This window comes from Vigna unguiculata, chromosome 8 (genome assembly GCF_004118075.2).
Source record: "Vigna unguiculata cultivar IT97K-499-35 chromosome 8, ASM411807v1, whole genome shotgun sequence".
NCBI classification, from domain to species: Eukaryota; Viridiplantae; Streptophyta; class Magnoliopsida; order Fabales; family Fabaceae; genus Vigna; species Vigna unguiculata.
Window position 1 is genome coordinate 8951080 of NC_040286.1, and position 24649 is coordinate 8975728.

Below are 24649 nucleotides of genomic sequence, written 5' to 3' on the forward strand. Positions count from 1 at the left end.
TTAGAAACTTGTGTGGATAGTTAGATTAAAGTTGCATAGGTTAGGGTAGTACATGCACATAGAAGAGACTTAATTTAGTAGAGCAATCTTGGTTTTAGGTAGTGATTTTGTGTAAATCTTTTAGGAGACAATTTGTGAGTTAGGATTAAGTTTTCTTAAGTCATTTTAACCTTGTCTAGATAGTTTCTATCCACTTCTACCCATGATTTAGCAAAACCATAGTTTTTAGCCTAGTTTTAGTGTGTTTTTAGAGGTTTTAGGTAGTGAAAGTTTGAGTTTTAGGTAGGATTTCAGTTTTCAGTTATTTCTTAGGTTCCGATTGTCATTTTAAGTTTGTTGAGTAGGTTCTTTGTGCTGTTTTTACCAGTTTGCATAGATTTCATATTAGAGCAAAAATGCAAAATGTCAACTCATGGTCAACTTAGCAACTTTTCATCCAATTTAGTGCTTATTTTGGCCACTGTTTCAGATGCATTTTCTGCCATGGCATCACTATTTCTGCATCAAACTAAGCCATAAAGTTAGTCATTCTAATTCAATGAGAAAAACATTAACTAATTTATGAGTGGTAGACTACTTATGCATAAACTAAGTCACACAAGTTAGCCTCCACATTTGAATTTTCGTGTTCCATGTTATTCCTCACTTTGGCCTTAGTTTTCATCATTCTTATACTAATTAGATTGTGTTTGCATCATTGCTTAACAATTCCTTTACTAATTTGGTAGTCTTAGCTCATTTTGGCCAATTTCTAGTTCATTTTTTGGGTTTTGACTAGGCAAACTCGAATTACCTTGCTAATTATGAGTTGTGATCTTTTCTCCACCTTTCCTTTGTGAATTAGAATACGTGTATTAAAGCACCCTAAACATTCTCCATTAGTTTGCACTTGCATTTAAGGTTCAAATAAAAAAGTCAAAGTTTAGTCAACTTTCTAAATGGCTTCTTGTTTTGCAAGTACAAATGATATCTTCTTTTTGTGTAGTTCCTTCTTCTTTGACTCAACCGCAACCCTTCTCTGCTGTTTTTGGTATGTAGCTTTCATTGTAATTTGTTTTTGTTGTTTGAATATATATGATTGAAGTATGATTTTAGCAAATACCAATTGCTTTAATTGCTACCTTGAAATCAAGTAAACTACCTTGAAATCAAATGCCTTCTACATGCATGGGCTTAAGTAGTAATAGGTTTATTACTTAAGTCCAATGTTTGATAATTGTCCTTTGTTGCACTTATGCAGTGTAACATAACATTTTCCTCCTTTGGTTTGTCCTAGGACATGGCCAAATTTCCCATCCAATTGCTTTATATAATTGGTACCTTGATCATGATTTGTATGTGAATTGCTATTGGACTAAAATAATACTATAAATTTGGTCCAAAAATTGAAATCAAGTTAACTAGAGGTGTGCTAGAATGAAGAAATTATTCATGCACCCTCTATCTTTGCCTTCTACATGCATGGGCTTAAGTAGTAATAGGTTTATTACTTAAGTCCCATGTTTGATAATTGTACTTTGTTGCACTAGCATAGTGTAACATAACATTTTCCTTCCCAGGACATGGCTGAAGTTCCCATCCACCGTGGTTGGATGTATGACCGTTGTTATCCTGGAAGAAGAGGTTTGAAGGAAGATTTTCTCATAGGAGTTGAAGACTTTGTTCGGACAGCTCGACAATATAAATATTATGCTCTTGATGGAGGGATTAGATGCCCATGCTTAAAGTGCCAATGCACTAAAATTTTGAAAGACGAGGTAGTTAAAGTTCATCTATACCAAAAAGGATTCATGCCAAATTACAAGATTTGGACATTTCATGGTGAAGAAAAGCCCTCTGTTGATTTGACTGCATAAGAAAATTGCCTTCATAGTTCAAGTACTGGTGCACACACCTCTAAGATGGATCAATTTATGTATATGTAAGAAATGGTGAATGATGCTCTTAATCGACATGCTTCATTTGAACAACAAGACAATAGTCGTTTAGAAGAGTCTCCAAATGAAGCCACTCAGAGGTTTTACAATTTATTGGCAGAGGCAAATCAACCTGTATTTGAAGGGGTAACAGAGTCAAAATTGTCAATATGCTTAGACTTTTGGCTTGCAAATCTAATTGGAACATTCCCATCCAAGCATTAGACAATATGACAAAAATCTATTTAGATCTAACACCACCAAATAATTCTTTGCCAAAGAATTATTATGAAGCCAAGAGATTAGTTTCAAAGTTGGGATTAGAGTCTAAGAAGATTGATTGTTGTGTTAATGGGTGTATGCTTTTTTATGAAGGCGGCTTTGATGTGGACTATTAATGACTTCCCTGCATATGGAATGTTATCTGGTTGGAGCACACATGGTAGATTAGCTTGTCCGTGGAGCACACTAAGACATTCACATTGAATTATGGTCGGAAAAGTTGTTGGTTTGACTTCCATAGGAGGTTCTTGGCCACTGATCATCAATTTAGGAGAAACAAAAAAGCATTTCGCAAAGGAGAAGTTGAAATGGATAGGCCACCTCCTAGGTTGACCCCATCACAAGTTTGGAGAAGACTCAAAGATTATCCAAAAGTGACTAAAAATGGTGTGACAAGGATAGATGGGTATGGAGAGTGGCATAATTGCATCAAAAGAAGCATATTTTGGGATCTTCCACACTGGAAAGATAACTTGCTAAGACATAATCTTGATGTCATGCATATAGAAAAAAAAAATTCTTTGACAACATCTTCAACACCGTGATGAATGTTAGTGGCAAGACCAAAGATAATGACAAGGCAAGAAAAGATTTATCTTTATATTGTGGTCGAAAAGACTTGCAGTTGAATCCACAATCTAATGGGCGGTTGCTCAAACCAAAAGCGAATTACACCTTCACAAAAGATGAATCTAAAATAGTTTGTCGTTGGATCAAGGAACTAAGAATGCCAGATGGTTATTCTTCAAACTTGGCAAGATGTGCTAATATCGAAAATGGTAGTATTCACGGCATGAAAAGTCATGATTGCCATGTCTTCATGGATACATTACTCTCTGTTGCATTCAGCTCATTGCCAATGCACGTGTTAAATCCTCTAATAGAAATTAGTCATTTTTTTCAAAGACTTGTGCTCAACGACACTAAAGGAGCATTCACTGAAAATGTTAGAGGAAAATATTCCAATTATTCTTTGCAAATTGGAAAGAATATTCCCTCCTGGGTTCTTTGATTCAATGGAGTATCTCCCTGTTCATTTGCCATATGAAGCATGGCTTGGTGGGCCAGTGCAATATAGGTGGATGTATCCATTTGAAAGGTGATAAACCATGATTACTATATCTTTGTATGTTTTAGACTTTTATTCTCGTTTCAAATCACAATATATTCATTTCTTTTTATAGATTTATTGGGGAATCAAAACGTTTTGTAAAAAACAAAGCCTGAGTGGAAGGATCAATTTGTGCAGCCTACTTGCATCGTGAAACAACATATTTTTGTTCTTATTATTTCAAGAACTTCATCTTGTTGCCTAACAATGTTATGAATGAAACACACTGGCAAAATGAAACATGTGACTCAACATTATCAGTGTTTCGACAAGTTGGTCGTCACGCAGGCAAGGAGTTGACTTATTGGTTAACTGATGTTGAATTCAACTATGCTCATGTCCACGTGTTAATCAATTGCGCTGAAGTTAAATTGTACCCTGAGTATGTTCTAATCTCAATCTCTGCACCTTAATCAAGAAATTTATATACTTACTAATTGTATTCTTATCTAATAGCTCATTCGTTATGGCTAACCAAGTACATGAAGAAACTTCTTCTGCTCGAATATACTCAGAGTTTCCTTACTGGTTCAAACATCAAGTATGTATGCTATTGTTTCTTAAACAAATTGTTGTTATCGAAAATCATGTAACAATTTCTTGTTGCATATTTATAGGTTTATAATGCGCCATTAAGTCCCAAAAATCAAGATTTAAGGGATTTGGCAAATTGGCCCATGAGATGCGTAAAAGAATGGCACACGTACTTTGTTAATGGGTACAAGTTTCACACTAATGAATAGTCCAAAGGAAAGAAGACAATTAACTGTGGTGTGTACGTCTAGGGCATTACAGAGGGTGGTTATGATGATTTTTATGGAATAATTCATAAAATATTTGAGCTAGAGTACAACAGTTGTACTTCTCCAAAGAAAGTAGTTATTTTTTATTGTGAATGGTTTGATCCTTCTAGAGATGGTACAAGGGTGAATCCTAGGTATAATATATTTGAACTTGATATGAGTAAAAGATACCGACCTTTTGATCCATTCATTCTAGCAAATAATGTTAGACAAGTTTACTATGTCCCATTTCCAGCATTTCGGAGCATCGACAAAAGTGGTTGGTGTGTTGCGATACAAGCTAAGCCTAGGGGTTGCATTGAGTCAAATGATTTGGAAGAGGATATTCCCTATCAAGTTGATGAAATGTCACATGCCCATGAAATAATTGAAGTTGAAAGTGTATCTACATTGCATGACTTTGATGGTGCTCCTGAAGAATTGGAAGGAGAAATACAAGAAGAAGATGGAGAAGAAGAAGACGAAGACGACCAAGATGAAGAAGAAGAAGAAGAAGAAGAAGATGATGATGATGATGATAACGATGACGAGTATGATGATCATGACAAAAATGAGGAGGAGGAGGATGACGACGATGATTGAATTATTTAGTTGTTGTGAGATGTTGTGGTTGTTATAATTGTTAAATTTATGTAAAAGATTCATTAATTATGTTTTGGAAAACTTTAAATATATCACTTATAAAAGTATAATTTTGTGGTGGTAATGTGAAATAACACTTGTCATTTTAAACTGTAAAATAACTATCTTGTTCATATTTGATGTTCAATTTTGTGGTTTTATATAGTTTGATTGTTGCAATGTCACCTAGACGTCCATTTGGTTCTGATAAAGGGAAGAAGAAGACAAAGCCAAAAAGACAGCCATCATGGTACATCATAAGGGTTCTTGGCCAAATACCACAGAGTGCGCCCATTCAGGCACCATCACTTGCTACGGTACCCACATCACACCCTGCTGGGGTTACCACACCATCTACATCCATTCTGTCACCATCCCCTTATGTGGTTCCTACACCACATCCTACCATGGTACCCACACCACTCCCTATTGTGGTTCCAACACCACCTACCTCCACACCACACCCTATTGTGGTTCTCGCACCAACTACATCCACACCACAACCTTCCCATCAAAGACCATCCCCTGTCATGGTTCACACTTCTTGTAGACCTTCCTCATCCTCTAATCCCTCTCCTGATGTTGCTCTTGCAGCAGATGCTCCTAATTCAGCTATTGATGATGATGTTGACCCTCCTCTCCATGAGCGATCAATGATTGAGCCTTTTAATTGAGGGTAATATCTTATTATCTTAAATACTAATTTGTATGCCATTACTTGTTATTTGTCTTGCCTTCTTTTTTATGACTTTTATGCATTTATATTTAGGTTTGTTCCTTCTAGAGTTGCTTCTCAGGCCATCACTAGATCTATTAAGCAATAGTTCCTTTCGCCTTGGCCATCATGGGGAGTCATACCTCCAGAAGAGAAAGAACCTTTCTAGCAACGATTTAAGGTAAAACGTCATGAAACTTATTTTCATTCCGTATTTATGTATGTATTTCAAATGAAAATAGATGTTAACTGGTATTAGACTTTAAACATCATGCATATTGTGTTGTCAAGATCATATGTACTTGATTTATTATTACAGAGGTCAGTTCAGTGGAGACCTGAGCATGAAGGTCAAATTAAAAAAATTTCCACAGCAGAGCATCTCATAGGCTATCTGAGATGTTTAGAGATGCCTGGATTGCAGGAGAGCGACCTTATTGGATTGGGGACCATATCTGGAATCAATTGCTAGAACATTGGAATTCTCCTTCTTATCGCAATAAATGTATTACAACTCAGAGGAATAGAGCTTCAAAAAAGGGTGGGACCCTACACACAGGTGGTTCCATTACCACTCATGAGCATGCCCTTCGTATGGTATAAACCTTAATTCTTTTTATTTTCATATTATGATATAATTTACTTCTTTTAAAACTGATGTATATATATAACTCTTTATTTTGTTAAAGGCAAAAGAGTTGGGGCGAGAGGCATATATTGATGAGGTATTTTACCAAACTCATATTCGCAAAGGATCTGGCCAGTTTGTTGATGAAAGGTCTCGAAGAACACATGTAAGGAAATCCTTTTACTATTTATTATTTCCTTTAAACTTAAATGTTGTACCTTATTTAACTAATTTGTCATTGTTTTTTTTAACAGCAAGACTTTTCAACTAGACTTTCACAGGTCAGATCTGAGCAAGGATCTTGTGCTAATACGTCAGAGCATGATGATGATGCTGATAAGGAAGACGTCATTAGGACACAGTGTTGGGTTGATGTTGTCGGCGAAAAAAATAAAGGAAGACTTTATGGCACTAGAGAACTTGGCAAAGGTTTCACTGCTGGAAGAGGTATCCACAAACAACAACCATCTTCCAGCAATGCTGAGGAGGCCGTGAACCGACTCACGCAACGACTAGAAGAACATGACCAGGCTTATGAAAATTTGAGAAGTCAGTTTCAAAACTTCCAAAATCTAGTCATGGCCTTTCTACCTACTGATGCCCACAACCGTCTTCAACAACAGTCCGACCCAACACTGCCCCAACAACAACCCATTACAGTCCAGCCCACTACGGTGCAGTCCACTCCAGTCCAACCCACTCTAGTCCAGCCCACTCCAGTCCACCGCAGTCCAGCCACAGACTGAGCAACAAGAAGACCCTGCAGAAGAAAATCATTCAGATGATTATGTAGATTATTAGGAATTTTTTCTATATTGAGTTTGTTACTTATTTCTGCTTTTACATTAGTTCAACATAACCCATGAAATTGTGATTGATAGATGTTTACCTTTATTTCACTTTCATATGCAAACTCTTAGAATATATGCGTGTGATGTCTATATAAGATACCTGTTTGGATTGGCTAGGGATATAATTATAAGATTGGCAGGTCTGGTTGTATTTGTGAAATTGCAGGTGTGATAAATTTGTGTGCTGTGCGAAAACAAAATGCACTTCAAAATGCAAATCATATTACCGACGGATTATTCCATGGCCAAATCTGTCGAAAAATGATCCGCCAAACTCATGAAGTTTTTGACGGATACTGCCTGTCGATAATTACAGACGACATTATCTGTCGGTAATTACAGATGGATAATACCGTCGGTTATTACCAACGGATAAAGGCCTTCGATAATTACTAACGGATATGACCGTCGGTAATTATCGAAGGGCGTTATTCGTCGGTAAATATTAGCTACGCCCCTTTTATCGACGAATTTTGGTTCGTCAGAAATCCGTCAGAAAATTCAGATTACTGATGGATTTGTGTTGATATCGACGGATCTTGACCGTCGGTAATAGCTATTTTTTTGTAGTGTATAATCTCATCATAAATGGTTGTTTCTAATATGTATGATCCCTTCCTCACCGATATCGTATAGCAGTCTTCCTAAGAAATGCATGGCAAACAAATGTGGCAAATAACTCAATATCATTTCAAGGAACATGAAATTCTACCATCATCTTCCTGACTGCTCCAAATGCACCCATTATCCTCGAAAGGCAAATTGAAGTCACTTTTTATCTACCCCCAATAGTCCAAGTGAATCTTATCCATAACCTCTTTCATCCAAATGCTTGAAGGCTAGTATACGAGGAAGGAACTATAACTAAATAATATCCTTTCTCCTTCTAGTGTAGAAAATATAACATGAACTAAATGATGTAAACTATAAGATGTATACTCATTGTAAAATAAGTTAATTATAAGTTGTATGGTGTGATATTAAAAAAAATGTGTAATTTCTAATACATCAATGTTTTCTTTAAACAAAAGAAAATAAATAAATAAAATAAAAATATTGAACTATAATATAATAAAAATGAGTAAAATAGTTTAGTTTTAAGGATGTCACATGTTGAGCGGTGTTTAGGCAACGCTGAGCGTCAACTCAACTATAGGTTTGGGAGCATTTTGGCTTAGGGTGCTAAGCACTAGTTTTTATGAGGCAAATGGCGTCGAGCACTAGAGTTGGAGTTAGATGCCCTATTTTGCATATTTTACTTGTTTGGCTGTTTTTGGACATTAGGTGACTAATATGAAGAATAATTTATGGTTTCAGTATTATAAATTGAATTGAATATATTGTTGTGAGCATGTATGATGGTGTTGAAGGAATTTCAAGGAGAAATTATGTGTGGTGATAATTGTAGTGTATGCATTGACATATGAATTCAATATGGAAGTATCATGAACTTTAATAATTATTCACACTCAAGTAGAGTAGAATAGGTTATATGGTAAGAGGCACAAGAGATTCTAGTCACTAAACTTGTTTGGTCCTAGGCGCGAAGGAGATTTACCTTGTGTGTGATTGGATGATAACCCCTTGAGGTCAAACTCTATAGAGTTTGGGAACCACCATAGGTGCATACCACTACTAAGTCTAATGTCAAGTGCATGTATCAAAATGGTTGAGTTTAGTGTCAACTGCTTTTGTGATTATAGACACATATATGTTTTATGGGTTTTGGCATGATTTAATTATATATGAACATTTCTTTTGTATATTATATATGTTTTATACTATTAAATGTGTAAGACCCCTTTTCTTTCTGTCTTAAATGTTTAGGGCTTTGGCCTTCTTAGTTGGGCCCAAGGTCAGCCCACTTAGTACCCCCAATAACCCCCATTTTCAATCACTTACTCTCATTTGCCTCCCAAAATTGAAACATCTCACCACTTTTCTCTCATTTCATAAAGCTCTGCTAGGGCATAAGCTTCTACCTTCTCCGAGCAAGCTGAGCTCAAATCGTTTCCTGTAAGTTAAGTTTAACCTTTCATTTTCTCCTCTTCTAGCTCAGTTGCCTTGGTTTTGTCTTGGGTTTGTCCCTGGAAATTTATTCTCGTCCTTATGTTCGTACTTTACAACTCTTTAGTGTCTCGGAGTTGTTGTGTTCTTCTTTGGGGTGTCTGTGTTGGTTGGCTAGCATCTGTCCAGGTAAGGGAAGCTAACATTTTTGCTTGTTTATAAAATACATTGCTTGTGTTTGGTCTGATTCATGTTCCTTATGCTTGGATTATATTGTTGATCATGTGAAAATATTTGCTTATGTTTATGGTTTGATATCTAGTGTTGCATACGTGAGCAGGGAGAGGAACCTGTTGTTTTTGCCCAAGCGAGTGACCCTCGCCTAAGCGAGAATAGTAAAAAGTTGCCCCTGGTTTCTTCTTGAATTGTCACTCAGGCGACGGACTTTCATTTTGAGCGACGAGTAATCTCGCTCAAGCGAGAAGGTCTCGGTTAAGCGATAACTCATAGAAACCTATAGTGCCCATTGTTCGAGCTCTCGCTCAGGTGAGAACGTCTAGCTTAAGCGAGACCACCCTGTCGCTTGAGCGAGGACTTCTAGCGTGAGCGAGACTGGTGCAGGGACATGTTCTAGTTCTGTTTTCTTCTCTAATTTGGTTGTTTGCCTACATGATAGAGTGATTTACCTTATAAGCATTAAGTATGATGCCATGCATGTTGTATGAGATTAAATGAGACTGAGATTTTACTATATTCGGTATGAAATTAAACATGAATTGGTTGGTTGGTGGTGCATTGGCATGAGATTGGGATGTTTGAGATAACATGTAGATTTGGTGTGAGAACATGGATGTGGCATGAGTTAGACGTAATTCCATGAGCCTCTTGGGGAGACCTTATGGTGGTGTTGTAGTGTATATAATTAGAATATAATTAGATAAGGATTAAAGTAAGGTTGCATCCTGAAACTCTAAAGAATCAGTTAGTCTCACATAGAGCGGACTGATTCAAGTGGTGAGAGTAGCAAGAGGTCCTAGTGTTTAGCAGGATAATGGCCTTAGATGATCATGATCTAACCTTGTGCGTGGTAGGGAGAAACCCATTGGCAATGGTTTTGTAGAGCAGTAAAGGCCACCACAAGTGTAAGCATCCAATGAATCCGATCTCATTATATTTTTCCAGATAATTGAGTTAGAGTCCTATTTTTTTCATCACATGATTGAGTGCCTACTGTTTTGCCTGTTCATAATCTATTCTAATTATTTGCTTGCTATATCATGATTAAAATACCTTTTATCTCTAGCTTACCCTTTTTTTTTCTATATTGTGTTTTCTGTATGACTTTCTCCTTTTTGCAATGATCGCCAATTATTTGGTGTGAGCAGATATGGAAATCCCTAGTGGTCATTAGAATGATGGGAATACTGCAATATAGTATGCATGGGTTGGATCATGCTCTAGGGAGCGAGCATCTTTTGGGGCATTGTTGCCTTTGTACTTATTTGCTCTGTGAGAAAATTACTAATTTAAATTGGTGCTCTTAAGTTCTGTTCATGACATCGTGGTGTGCCTTAGTTTTCTTTGCTTGTATATTTGTGGATGATTGTAATAGTGAATCCTTTTATACTCTTTGTCTTATGCTCTATTTTTTTATTATATTTACGTGATGTTTTGTTTAATATATTTATTCTATTTAAATGGGATGTCAAAAGATGGTATATTACAAAAAAAAATGCACTTTCACTATTTTAAGAGTTTCTTTAGAAAGTGATATAGTAATTTTGTATGAGTTTACACATACTAATAGATCATTTGAGGGAATTAACTTAAATATTCAACAATAATAAGACTCGAGTTAAACTCACTTATAACAATGATACAAGAGTTGTCAAAGTGGGTCAGAATCCATGGCCAACCTAACCCACCACGGATTTGAGTCGAGTTGGGTTGAAATTTTTTTACAAATTTCAATACAGGTTAATTTTTGACCTGACTCACCTTGGATTGAACCCATGGTGAGTCTCACCAACCCACCCGTAGATAAATGGTCACACAATTTTTTTGTATTTCGGTTTGGTTAGTCTGATTTTTTTTTTGTCAATATATTGGGTTGGCTAATGCAAACCTAATATTTTGTGATTTTGGTTTGTATTTGAGGTTGGACATTATTTTGGATTGTATTGAAGTTTGTTTAGATTTTAATTACAATTATAATTTAGTTTTTTTGGATGGAAGAAAAAAAATTGTATTTTTTTTTAATTAAGTGAGTTAGTGAGTCAACCCATTTAACCCACCAACCCGTGGTGAGTCAAATCGGGTTTAAATTTTTTTAACTTGCTAATAAATGAGCCGAATTGAGTTAACTCACTAAATAACAAATCCGTAGTAGATCGGGTTGGACCAGGTCGAGTAACCCATTTGATAACTCTAAATGATACTACCTCTACTTTACAATTTTAATGAATATATAATTTCTTCCTTAAACTATTATAAAAAATTGTTTTATCTTTAACAAAATTATAAAGTATTTAATTCTAGTACTTTATGAAAATCATGTAAAATATTTTTCTAACAAACAATATGTATAACTTACATTATATTGTCGTGTATAAATTCACTTTGTCACATGCAAAACAATACACATTATGATTTTTTTAAAGCGCAAAACTAAAACTCATTATTTTTAGAACGAATGTTTCTATCAGTTATTTAGATTCCTAACTCATTATTAGCTTATCGTGTAATCTTTAAAAATAATATACTTTTAACCATTAAAATAATATTGTTCTTACCTTATTTTACTTCTACAAAATAATCGATAATTATTTCATAATCATATATTTTAAAAATTATTTTCAATAGACATTAGATAAAAATTGTTTAATTTTTTTTTACCTAGCAAATCAGATTTTAACAATTTCAAATTTTCAAAATTGTCACAAGATACACAGGGACAAATAATGGTATTTAATAAGCCTGAAAACAACTAAATGCTTTAAAGAATTCATATACATTTTATTAGTACAAATTTTATATGAATTTTCTCTGTTAAAAATATAGTTTAATAGGTTTTCTAGGTTTTTAGATAATTTAATTTGATAATAGATTTTATGTACTTGTTATGATGATTTCGGGATGGTGTTTTTTACCGTCTAACCTGCTTTGTTTTAATATTTTCTAAAATTTATAGGTTTGTTGAACTATTTTGTATTAATGAAAATATTTTATGGTAATTTATTTCTAGTGAATTTTTAATTTTAAAATATCTGTTTGTAAAATATAACTTTATTTAAGTTTTATAATCTTTTTTATAAGGTTTAATTATATATAATAGTAAAATGAACGTATTGCACTATGAAATTAAGTTAATTCGGTTTCGTTCCAATTATTTTGAATCAGATTCAAACTAAAATTCAATTATCTAATCAAATCTTGTTTGAGATGAAAATAATAACAATTTCAGTCCTTGTTTATCTGCAAAAAAGAAAAATTAGATTGATAAAACTTACAGAGAATTAGGCGCAATTGTAAATATAGTAAAATAATAACAGTAATATTGTCTCTCAAATTTACACAAAATTTTCTCGTAATTATATATTATAAATACAAACTTTCAATAAGAAATATAAAATTATACAAATGTGGGCAAAATATGATTGTGAAGACATAATACTATTGTAGAGAAAATTGAAGAGACTTATTCTGTTAACTGTTAAATGTGCATATATAATTTACGCACTCAAAATATATTTTGGAAAATTAAAAAAAAAAAGTGTAGTCTGCTTGCAATTAATTATATTTTTTGTTATATAATCATATATTTTATATCATTAAATATTTTAATTCTTACAAAATTTATCACAATCTTTTAAAAAATGAAAATAGTATTATAATTAAATGACCTCAATTAATCACAAATCAAATCTTATATTTTAACTCAAATTCTGATTCTACAGTAATATGTGATACCTATTTTATTCTCTCTCCAAATCACCAAAAAGTAAATCCTATAAATCACCAAGAAAAATAAAATATATCTCCCATCAAAATAAAATATTCAATCTCAAAACATTACAAAAAAGACAAATTTCCTAAAATCACAAGAAAATTTATTATCATTGGAATCCCAAAATAATCAAACCTAAATAAAACAAATAGAAAGAAGAGTGAGACATAGAAATAGAGAGAGAAGAGAAGTGAAAAATAAATAAATAAACAAACAAATATAAATAAATAAAACAAAAGAAGAAGAGAACCACTGTTACCAGCGACCGAGCTAACACACTCGGAGCAAAGTTCAATATATAAATCGTAAAAAAAAAAAAAATAAAAAAAATAAAAGAGCCATGGCCATAATCAAGTTTCAAAGATTGAAAAGTAGCAACTAAGGTTCGAGATTTCTATGCAAATTCGCCAACTATGTTGAGGTCAGAGCTTAATCAATGCATAAAACCCTATTGTGTTTTTCTTCAATAAACCTCAAACCCTTAACTTTTTCCACTTCTTTTTTTGTTTTTCCCTTGTAATTTTAAAATTTTGACCCATTTTTTTGTTACGTATTACTTTATTAATATTACTGTTTTTTGTTTGTCTTTCTCTAATTTTGTTAATTCAGTGATCTCCGCGGGACTCAAAGTTCGTGCAGTGTTGGGAATTTGGGGAAGCAATGAGGGTTTTTTAGATTGGTGCAAGTGGTGTGGTAAGGCTCTCTTTGTGGTGGTTCAAACGTAGGGTTTTGATTTGTAATTCAATTTGTTGAATTGAATTTGGTTTTGGAGTGTTTTGTCCCAGTTTGATCTCTAGGGTTCTGGGTGACGGGGGAGTTGAGATTTGACTGTGTGTGCATTGTGTGAATTTTGTGGTGAGTGAAATTTGGGCTAAGGGTAACGGTGTTTGGGTTGAGATTTGTTTATTTCTGTTGGGGGCTTAATGTTGTTCGGATGGTCTGTGCTGAGTATGGTTGTTGTGATTGGCAGAGGCTGTGATTGCTGATTTGGGGTTGAATGATATGGGGGAGGGGAGGGTTTGGGTTGTTTGGAAGAAGAAGTAGCTGTTGTGATTATTGAGGCTGTTCATGTGTGGGTGGGTTGTATTTTGATTTGTTGGGTAGTTTATGATTCTATTGATTGAGAAATGCAACCCCCACTCAGTTCAAGAATCAATTTGGTCGAATTAAAAGCGCAGATTGTGAAGAGGATTGGGGCGGAGAAGTCAAAGCAGTACTTTTATTACTTGAACAGGTTTCTGAGTCAGAAGCTGAGCAAGACTGAATTTGATAGGTCATGTTATCGGGTACTTGGCAGGGAGAATCTTCCGTTACACAATCATTTCATAAAGTCAATTTTGAAAAATGCTTGCCAAGCCAAGACCCCACCGCCAGTCCAGCAACTGACAGGTCCTCCAAAAACTGGAACACTTGTCCATCATGCATCTGGTCGAGAGGATGGACATGAAAATAGTTTTGTTAACATCCAAAATCAGAATGTTTCCATTTGGTCCAATGGGGTTGTGCCGGTTTCGCCACGCAAGTTAAGGTCTGGCGGCCGTGATCGTAAGCTTAAAGATAGACTGAGCCCTCTTGGACCAAATGGAAAAGTTGATTCTGTTGCTCATCAATCCACACCTACAGAAGACAGCAGTAGTAAGGTTGATATGGAGAATGATGTTCTTACTCCATGTGATTATCAAAGACCTACACAACATCTTCAGGTAGTTGATGAGCTACTTGAGAATGGTATGGGTGATGCTCTTCAGAGACCTGCTAAGAAACCAAGAATATATGGGAATGGACCAACCGATGCATCAGTTATTGAAAAGGGGGAAGAAGTGGAGCAATCAAACCGCATCATTTTTTCTAGAAGTCCTTTGGTAGCACCACTTGGGATTCGCTACTGCACCACAAGTGTTGGTGGGGCCCGCAAAGCGATGCCAGTGAATGGCACTAGTAATTTTGTTAGGTGTTGCGACAGTGGTAGGTTATCTAATACAGATACATTGAGAAGGCGCATGGAACAGATTGCCACAGTACAGGGTCTTGGAGGTGTTTCTATGGAATGTGCAAATACATTGAATAATATGTTAGATGTGTACTTGAAAAGGTTGATCAGATCTTGTGTTAATTTAGTGGGAGCTAGGTCTGGAAATGAACATAGGAAGCTCCCTGTCTCGAAACAGCAGATTCAGGGGAGGGTCATTAATGGTGTCTGGCCAAATAATCATTTACATGTGCAGAATGCCAGTGGGCTGGCAGAACCTGAGGCTGGACATGGACCACCACACTCGGTATCTATACATGATTTTAAAGTTGCTATGGAGCTAAATCCACAGCTACTTGGAGAGGATTGGCCCGTACAACTGGAGAAAATTTCTATGCGATCATTTGAGGAATGACATCTTTCGACGTTGTTTTAAGCAAAGGTTGGCCCTGCTTCTTCTAGTTCTGATGGCTCAGTCACAGCTGGTGATCATTGGCACACTAGCTCTGTTCCTATTGCCCGGGTGAACTAGATGACCCCCCCAAATGGAGAAATGTAGCCCTTCTGGATCAAATACTGATTTTGATCTTCAAATCATCCTATCTCTGCTATTGTGCAGGCTAGGATGGTTCAGAGATTCATTTGTCTGCAACCTAGGGTAATATCAAATGAAGCCCAGGATTGGTTGCCGTGTTGTATGAATAGCATTGGTGTTGGCTGTGTTTGTTATTGGTAGAGATCTCAAGGCTTTTGCTTGCTTTGCAGCCAATGACAAAGAAGACTCAGAATGTTTTGCGGGAACACTTTTGCGTAGCTGGGATCAAGGAACTAAGAGCATGTATAAGAACCAAACGGTTGCTCTGTATGTATTTTTAGAATATGAGGATTGATTGAAATTCAATATTAATAACAAGTCAATTAAAATTTCCTTTGATCATTTCAGTTTTACGCTTGAACACCATGACTCCAAATTTCACCATTACCTGCAGTAATTTTTGTTTTAAATTTTATTCATCAAGTGGATCTATAGCTCATATACCCTGTAGTTGAGTTCTAATTAGTTTTGGTCAAAATAAATGAATTTTTAATCATATGTCTGACTTTCAAATTTTGACATCCATTTAATATCTTCAGAGGTATATGCATTATATTGAGATATTTTATCTGTTTGAGATTTGAGTAGTTTTATGGCTTATGGTATATGTTATCTGGAATTGTTTCACTAGTTTCAAAATTAAAAGCCTAAAGGGCATTCCAATTTAATAGAACAACAACTTGTGGGAACCTTGGATGCCTATATATATATATATATATATATATATATATATATATATATATATATATATATATTCAATTCTCTGGGTTTACTGGAAAATTCTGTACTCACGTTACTATGTGCTAACTATCATATAACTGAAGATATTTAGACCATGTTCCAGAGATCATGGTGATTGCTTAGTTAGCAAGTTACTTGTTAAAAGTCAGACAGATCGATACAGGTTACCTGCAAATAGCTTGTTGTGTAGGCTGCTCATGGATGGACTGGATTTTCTGTTAATATTTTGAATCTCTACCATTTTCTTATGTTAATGATGCAAATCAGAAAAAATGGCTACTTTACGTTGTTTTTATTTCTAAACCATGATTTTCCTTTTGCCCTTGGTTTTCTACAGTGATTGCGGCAAGCAACTGAAAAACGCAGAGATAATTAAGTTGTAATGTGTTCAGATTTACAGGTTGGTGGAAAATAAAACGGTCAACATGTTTGAGACGAAGGATGCAAGAGCCACTGGGTTTAACGTGTTTTGATATGAATATTGAAGTGGATTCAGCACTGAATCAATTAGATATGTTTATCTGTGATTGATTACTGAAAAAGTTCTTGACACATATTTGGTTTATTTTCATGCCACTTTGTTTTCATGGTAGTATTTTCACCATATACCAGCAAAATTTTGAAAAAAGAAAGTAGAATGATCAGAGTTGACTTTCTTTTGTAACAATGGAATAAATGAAATTATAAAGTGAACCAAATCCCCTCAACTTTTTTGGATCTTATATCAGGTAGTGATCCTTCCTAGTCAACTTTTAACTGATGTTCTGTTGGCATTGAAACCCATCTGATAAATGGGCAGCAAATTGCTTGTCTGGGTTAAGATTTTACTTGGCTTTTACAATTCTTATTATATACATAAAATTTCTTGTATAATAATAAGAAAAATCCAAAGGAAATATGAAACTGTTGTATGTACTTGTTTAGCATGGTGATAACTGCAATGTACAATGGCTGTAGACAAATTTCAGTGAGACATATGAATCAAATGTTGAACATTTATACGAATTTGGAATTTTGTTGGAATTTTTTGTACTGTTCCTTTGTGTCTTCAAAATACTGATGATTACTGAGTTTACAAAGGTTTTTAAAGTATCAACATCAGTTTATTTTTATGTCTATTTTATATATACATGTGGATACCGACTCATCTGATATTGCTTGTTGTAACTTTCTAAAGTCATGTAAATACCTTATGTGCTTTCAATCACCGTGACATTCTTCTGCATGAACATCAAAGTTTTGGAGGTTCTTATAAGTAGCAGGGGAAGCTTTGAAGACATATTCATGGTGGCTGTGGCAGATGGCATTGCATTCATACAAAGCAAATACATGGGAAATTTTGCATACAATATGTGCCAGACTGATTGAAAGTGGATTTTTGTCGTAGACCAAATTTGGAACTTGGGAATGTATTGAAAATCCAATGATCTCCTGAATTGATTGAAATGTGCAAAGTCCTTGAAAAGTGGAAAAGAACACTGCACTTTATCTGTGTATGGAATTCATTTGGACCTTTTTGTTCAACTTCTGAATTGGAATTCTTGTCCTTCCGTTTCTTTAAAGCGTGAACGTTTGTTAATTGAGAGTAACTTGTATTCTTTGTTAATTAAAATTACTGAAACGCTACATTAGTCGCTTGAAATTTTACATCTCAACGTTGATGAATTAATTGTCAGTTCATAACAGATATTACCAAATAGATTTTCTCTCAACTTTTTTCTTGTTTTCATTTACTAATTCAGCTTTGAAGTGTCAAAATACATTGCACGAAAAGCTTGAAAAACCATTAGAACAAAGTTTAAACAGTAAAAGTTTTAACATAATTCGAATTGAATAATTTCATAGTCAAATAGACTTAGGGCACGTTTTAGGTTATTCTAGGCTTTTTTTTGGGAGATCGATGGTTTTAGTATAATAATTATATTTTCTTAAAATGGTGTAGATAATGTTATTTTATTCAAAATATATAATGTTTCTATATCGATTTATTATCTCTAAAATTAAAATTAATTCCATTAATGTGCTTTAATTTTTATTCTTTAATTCAAATAGATGTACATTTTATTCTTTAGCTTTTCTATTTAAAATTATTATAAATTTTTATTTTAGGCCAAAATATACTGGTTCGATGGAAGATTGAACTTGATAATTTACCTTGAAATAAGGTTGGACTTGACAAAACATTTTGACACTTCCACTTGAACTTAATTAATTGTATCCATCATTTTAAATTAAAAACACACTAGTCCATTAATCAAACTATAAACGTTTTAGTGAATATCTAATCCATTGGTTAATATGTACAAAGTGATGTTTCATAAATAGATGTTAGGACAACTTAATACATGAAATTTATTTTATGATTGTTCTATTTCAAGACTAGAATAACGATATTCTTTATTCTATGAAAAATGAAATCAAAAGAACATAAGAGAGTCATTCTATTTTTAGATTTTGGTGCATAAATACAACAAAAAATTTCATATGCACATTTATAATAATATATAATGGGAATATCTCGATCTTGTTTGTGTATTTTCTGTTCATATTTTTGTTCTTTAATTACACTTTAAAGTTACAACACCTTTTAATCTCGTAACTACTTTGAAATAAAGATTTCCTAGCATAATATACTTTTACTTCGAACTGAACTATCAAATCAATTTTGCCGAATAAAACACATACAAATTATGCTAAAAAAACAATAATTTCAAGTTTTATAAGAACAAAAAAGGGAGAAAAATCCACTCTCTGGAAAGATTAAAAACATGTTTAGGTAACCTTAAATAAAGATGAAGATTAGAAGAGAGAATTTTCATCCGCAACATATAAAGAAGTTTCAAAGTCCATCAACCCAGTGGCTTAGCTTATTAGTGTACGGATGAAGACATTGGCTATGTAAATATGATGAATAGGAAAAAGAGAGGAAATCTGAAACTGTATTTTGTACAAAATGAAAAGTAAAAGGAACAATGCAATCAATGAGATGAAGATGAATTATTAGACAGTGCAGCAGATAATTTACAAATAGGGCACCAGTTCTTCAGCCCCATCCACTCCTGTATACAATCCACATGAAACCTATGATTGCATGGCAGGTCCCCAACTTCATCTCCAATAACATATTCCTCCTGCATATTAAGTAAATGTATCCAAATCAATAAAATGAAAGAGTTTAATTTCCATACATTGCACCAAACATCTACATGTTCCTCTTTTGAGAAATGGAAACAAAATTCTTAATGCTTATCCTCTCCTAGACAGGAAGGTCTAAGGCTTTAGTGTAGAAGCTAGATGTAAAGGAAAATGTTATTGGTATCTCCAAAGTGGATAACTTTTGATTGTCCCCTTTGTTTTTTGATTGAAAACTATGTATGTGAAAAATATAAAATGTATATGTCAGCATAACTGAGATGTCAAAGTTCATAGTGATATACCTAATATGATTTTATTTTAAAAAATATAAAAGGTAAGAGATGTAGATAAGTATACACAGTTAGGTTATTTGACATTCAAATAACGGATTTGGTATGCAGGAATGACACATGTGATAATTTTAAGGTTTATGAGTCTGAAAGCATTAGTGGCTAGTCTTTCCATTTATGGAAATGTTAGAGGAGACATGACCATAGTTACTTCAAATTTTTTAGTATAATTAAGTTTGATACAGAACATGACTAGCCCTTCATCAACAGACTGTTTGGTTCTGCTAGAAACCATATATCTGGATATCAATTCAAATTTGTCAAGTTGAATCCCAGTAACACAGATGCATTAAGACCATGATGATGAGTTGTTTTCCATGTGAGCATCGAGATACATATTATAAAAATACCTGGCAAATGCAGCATTTGATGTCATCCTTGTCCTGATTGCAATTCTCATCTGTGTCATATGTAGGCGGAGACTGATATATACTTCTTTTAAGAGATTCTGCAAGTGCTTCCTCCGATAGAGCTGTGCTAACAGTTCCCATCCTCTCTTCCAGAGCTAAGAGTTCCTGTCATCAATCAGAAACTTTTGGAGATAAGAATTGACAATGGATAAACTAAAAAAAATAAAACTTCGAGATTTTTAATCCCAAGGGTGCTACATCCCTAAGGATAACACTCTCTTCTAAAAGCCACCTCCCTCAACAAAGTTACATTTCCAACCTTCCACCTTAACATTCTACCTATAATAATCAATTAGACCAAGGTTTTAAGCACCAATATTACTTTTAGGAACACGCATTATTCTTGAGAAATTTTTATCCAAAACTGTTGTACCGTACAGCCAACAAAGCACAAACCATCATTCTAAGTTTGATGCAACAAAAGGAAATAAGAAACATGACATTAAAATACCTCATAGGACATGTTATCAATATCCAACCGCATGTCTCTATGGTGATCATAAAAGTTTAATCCATTCTCGTAGATGTCGGTAATTTGCTGCAAGGACAGAAGATGAAAGTTGTTAGATAACTGGGAAGCTAAGTTGAGTTAACTTTTAGTCAAGAATTACCTCGCGGGTTAGCTCTCCACCTTGTTCAATCCTCTCAAGGGCCAACAATACCTACATACAATAAAATATAGTACTTTAGTTTTGATGTCATCATGGAATACTAGAATATGTGCTCACATGTTCAAACCAAAAAATTACCCCTTCAATACTGGACATATTGTAATGCCAAAAGCTGTCCCCATTTAGAGAATCAGTTATGTCATCTTCTGCAGGAGGAGACAGAGGTAAATCCTCACTGCTATTGCCTGGTGAATCACAAGAGCTTGAGCAAGTTAAAGGAGTCTCCATAGAAATCTGACATGAAATGCCGTGAGGATTAACATCACCAAAATGAGGGAACTCACTGGTTGCCAAAGGGTTTTCATTTCCTTGGCTAGAAATCCTTGCCCTGACATGACCACTAAGTGATCTTTGAGTTCTTACTGGTGCCAAACTGGTATTCCGGTGAGAAAATGTATTTCTTGTTCTTCTTGAATCAGATATAGATATGCCATTTCTGGAGCCAGAACTCCGTCCTTCCGATGAAGATCCAATGACATTCTTCCCTCTGACAGTGGAACTACTTTCCCCTTCACCGTCTCTCTTTTTTGTTGTATCCTTCCTTCTATTATGACTTGAATCTGATGATGAACAACTAGATGGGATAACATAAGATATAGTGTTGCATCTGATGTTCCTCAATCCATACCGGCTTGAAACAGCATGTATCACTGGACCAGTGCTTTTGATTTCTTGTCCACGCAATCCAGGTCTTTGATTTAAATTCCTTTGAGATCTAGTATTTGATACTGTACTGGAGCTTCCTACTTCCATCAGTCTTGCATTACTAGACTCTGAACTTGGCCCCCTGGATTTAGCCCCTCTCTGAATTTCCTCTGATGGAGGGATGAGCTCTGAAGATTCTGGTTCATCCTGTACACTACTACTCTCAGGTGAATCTGCCTCAAACTGAGAGGGAAATACTTTCTGAGGTTCCGTAGTTCGTTTTGCTGGGTTACTAGTAGATCTAGAGGAACTTCCAATTTCATCCTTGCTACTTGAAGAAGACTGGAATACAGGCCTCACAGATTTACCCTTTTCAGAAGATCTGGCTTGAGCAACTTTGGGAATATTGGCTCTACTACTGCAACCCAATTTGCTGCAAACTTGACCTGTTCGTTCTCTAGTATTAGCAGTATCTCTAAATACATGGTTCATCCCCTTTCTAGGGACTGCCACCCCATCCACACCTCTTCTACCAGAATACTCATCCATCAATTTCTTATTACCGCCAAATCTGCAACAATTGACGTGACATAGTAGTTATCAGATAATTGAACACCAACAGGGCCAACAGACTAAATAATATCATGACCATGGACAAAGCAATAATAACATAGTTTGAAAGAAAAACTTGAACAATAGGCATTAAATCAGCGACCATAATAAAAGAAATGTCATTGTTAAATGTTCATAGAATGGATAAGGAACAGTTCCTTCTGGTAAATTGAAATAAACCCATCACAGATAGCATGTAAGAATCCTTTGACAAACAATTTCAAGCAAAGGGCCAATTGTTGCATTATTCTATTTAGTTATAAGTCTATCCAAAATCCATGCCTGTTTCACCTTACTGGCATTCCTTTATAAAATATATTGCTTGACAAAGATAAGCCAATTAAGTAAGATTTTGCATGCTCAATCAGACACTTCCTTTGGGAATTTGAGCCACAACAAATCACATTTATTGAATAATTCTTATAAAAAGAATATAAAGCAGTCAAATTAGATTTGGGGTGTTAAAAAATGAGAAAAGCAAGTACAACAGAATACATGAACGTAATCCGCCTGATAATTAAAACGCTCTACACTCAAATGATCAACATTTAAGAAAATCAGCAACAAGAATTTGCCATACAGTCAATACTTCTAGCAAGAAGCTAAATTAAATTATTGGATATTCCAAGCAGACTGTTACAAACCATGAAAACATGTTTTAGAGCTTCAACCACAAACTTACAACGGTATGTCTAATTTGACTACTGGAAGAGTTACTGCAATGGCTTTGTACTACTATCTTCAACCATGATAGTGTGCTTATGTATCAATACAGGTTTTCTAATCACCAAGGAAAAAATACCAATACTTTGTTTTATATAGAATACAAAAGACAGGGAGATCCTGAGAGAATAGGATACTGTTCAATCTCAAATTGGTACTGTCAAATAAACACCGAAGAACGAAACAGATTAAACATAATATTTAACAACAGCAAATAAGGTTAAAAATATGATTAGTTTTGGTTCTACTAAAGAGTAGAACTGGGAACATAAAAGACATAAAAGACATAAAAGACAAACTTTGCAAGTATTTTGGTGTTATTCCTCTGTAGAGCCTTCAAAATACACTAAAGTTGGTATATTAAACAATTTTTAATATATTTTAAAACATCAAAATCAATGTCTGTATTACGAAGGCACAACACAGACACAACACTAAAAACAGGCGCAACATAGAGACAACACTACAAACTCGAGAATCCAAATTCTAGACAAAGCTTGATTAGAGAATCAAACCATACCCATATTAACACACGTTAAAGCTATTCAATTAGGGTACTAGTACTCTCAATGAACCCCAAAATCTGAATCATTAAAAATAATATTCAGCTAAAATGAACAATTCAAAACAGGGAAAAGAAAAAGAGGAAACAATACATATTAGAAGATGATCAACAGAAAACAACGTGAAGTAAACTGCAAAGTAACTTCATTTAACAATTGATCACAGAAGAATCAACTAACAAACTCAGTCTTGAGATGAAAGTCCTCAACAACAACAAAATATTAGTTGTTTTGGTTTTTAATTGTAACTAAATCACCCATAATTTCATCCCCAAAAAGAGGGTGTCGCTTCATTAATAAAGAACACAGTTTCACCACACCGCATAATAATCACCAAGAAATAAATTAAAATAAATTAATAAAAAACAAAATACCCATATTCCCGATATTTCAGCGCTCAAAATTAGCTCTAACACAACAAACCAACAGTGAACCAAAAGAAAAAAAAATCAAAAGAATAAAATAAAACAAGCAAACCCTTTTCAATAAAATTTCCAATTAATTTGTTCAACAACAACAATGAAAAAACAGAAGTTTTTTTTTTTAGATTGAATCAAAATTCCAATGAACCCATGTTCTCAATTTCTGAGCATCTCGATGATCACCCCCACAAAAACAAAATCAAATAGTACATACAGTTTCAATTCCGGTCCATTATGATTACCCGAATTTCTTCGTCCAAAAAGAAGAAAGGATTAAGGAAAAGGAAAGATGGGGTTGAAAAAAAAAGGAGAATTTTCAAGTGAATTCAATAGAAAATTTTCACCTTTTTCTGCTGCTGCTGTTGGTGGTGATGTTCTTCCTCTCTGGCCTTAAAATAAAATAGAGAAAAGAGTTTCAGAGTCTGAGAGAGAAAGAAAGCATTTAGAGAGAGAAAGAAAGAGAGAGGGAAAAGTGCAAAACGTGTGTGAATGATCCAATGCTGAGGCAGACAACATTTCTTTAATCACTATCTTTTCCAAAGCTAACAAAAAAAGGCAGCAACAAATATTTATATTTATATTTATATATATATATATATATATATAATATATATATATATATATATATATATATATATATATTATTTTTTTAAATTAAATATTTAAGAATAAATAATAAATGGTTTTGGATTTTTACTAACAACTACCTTAAAACCCGGTTAGTTCTTTTATTGATTGATAAGTTTAGAATTACATTAGGTGTGAAAATATATAATAATTTTGTTAACTCAATATTTAAAACAAACTGAGAAAACAGGAAAGTTAGTTGCACCAATAGGAATGAGTTTTATTTATTTCTATATTGAATTTTAT

The 24649-nt window shown here is 34.1% G+C and overlaps 3 protein-coding genes across 4 annotated transcripts; 2 read left to right on the forward strand and 1 right to left on the reverse strand.

Moving 5' to 3' along the window:
- Positions 1 to 5847: 5847 nt before the first annotated feature.
- Positions 5848 to 6822, forward strand: LOC114194806. The gene is made up of 3 exons (XM_028085217.1): positions 5848 to 6045; positions 6138 to 6242; positions 6331 to 6822. Exons 1-3 carry the CDS (start codon positions 5848 to 5850, stop codon positions 6820 to 6822), a joined length of 795 nt encoding a protein of 264 aa, XP_027941018.1.
- A 6373-nt stretch (positions 6823 to 13195) lies between these two features.
- On the forward strand, positions 13196 to 15846 carry LOC114195511. Its single transcript, XM_028086009.1, has 2 exons — positions 13196 to 13361; positions 13550 to 15846. The coding sequence occupies exon 2, from the start codon at positions 14068 to 14070 to the stop codon at positions 15322 to 15324; it is 1257 nt and encodes a 418-aa protein (XP_027941810.1). The 5' UTR covers positions 13196 to 13361; positions 13550 to 14067; the 3' UTR covers positions 15325 to 15846.
- Positions 15847 to 19072: 3226 nt separating this feature from the next.
- LOC114194702 (probable E3 ubiquitin-protein ligase HIP1) lies at positions 19073 to 24306 on the reverse strand. Of its 2 annotated transcripts, XM_028085072.1 has the most exons (7): positions 24121 to 24306; positions 21096 to 22027; positions 20890 to 20996; positions 20752 to 20802; positions 20592 to 20678; positions 20081 to 20245; positions 19073 to 19376 (listed from the first exon to the last, which is right to left on the reverse strand). In XM_028085072.1, the coding sequence occupies exons 2-7, from the start codon at positions 22003 to 22005 to the stop codon at positions 19224 to 19226; spliced, it is 1473 nt and encodes a 490-aa protein (XP_027940873.1). In that variant the 5' UTR covers positions 22006 to 22027; positions 24121 to 24306; the 3' UTR covers positions 19073 to 19223. The 2 variants fall into 2 exon arrangements, with proteins under 2 accessions (XP_027940873.1, XP_027940872.1); XM_028085071.1 differs by having other exon boundaries at positions 20890 to 22027.
- Positions 24307 to 24649: the final 343 nt, after the last annotated feature.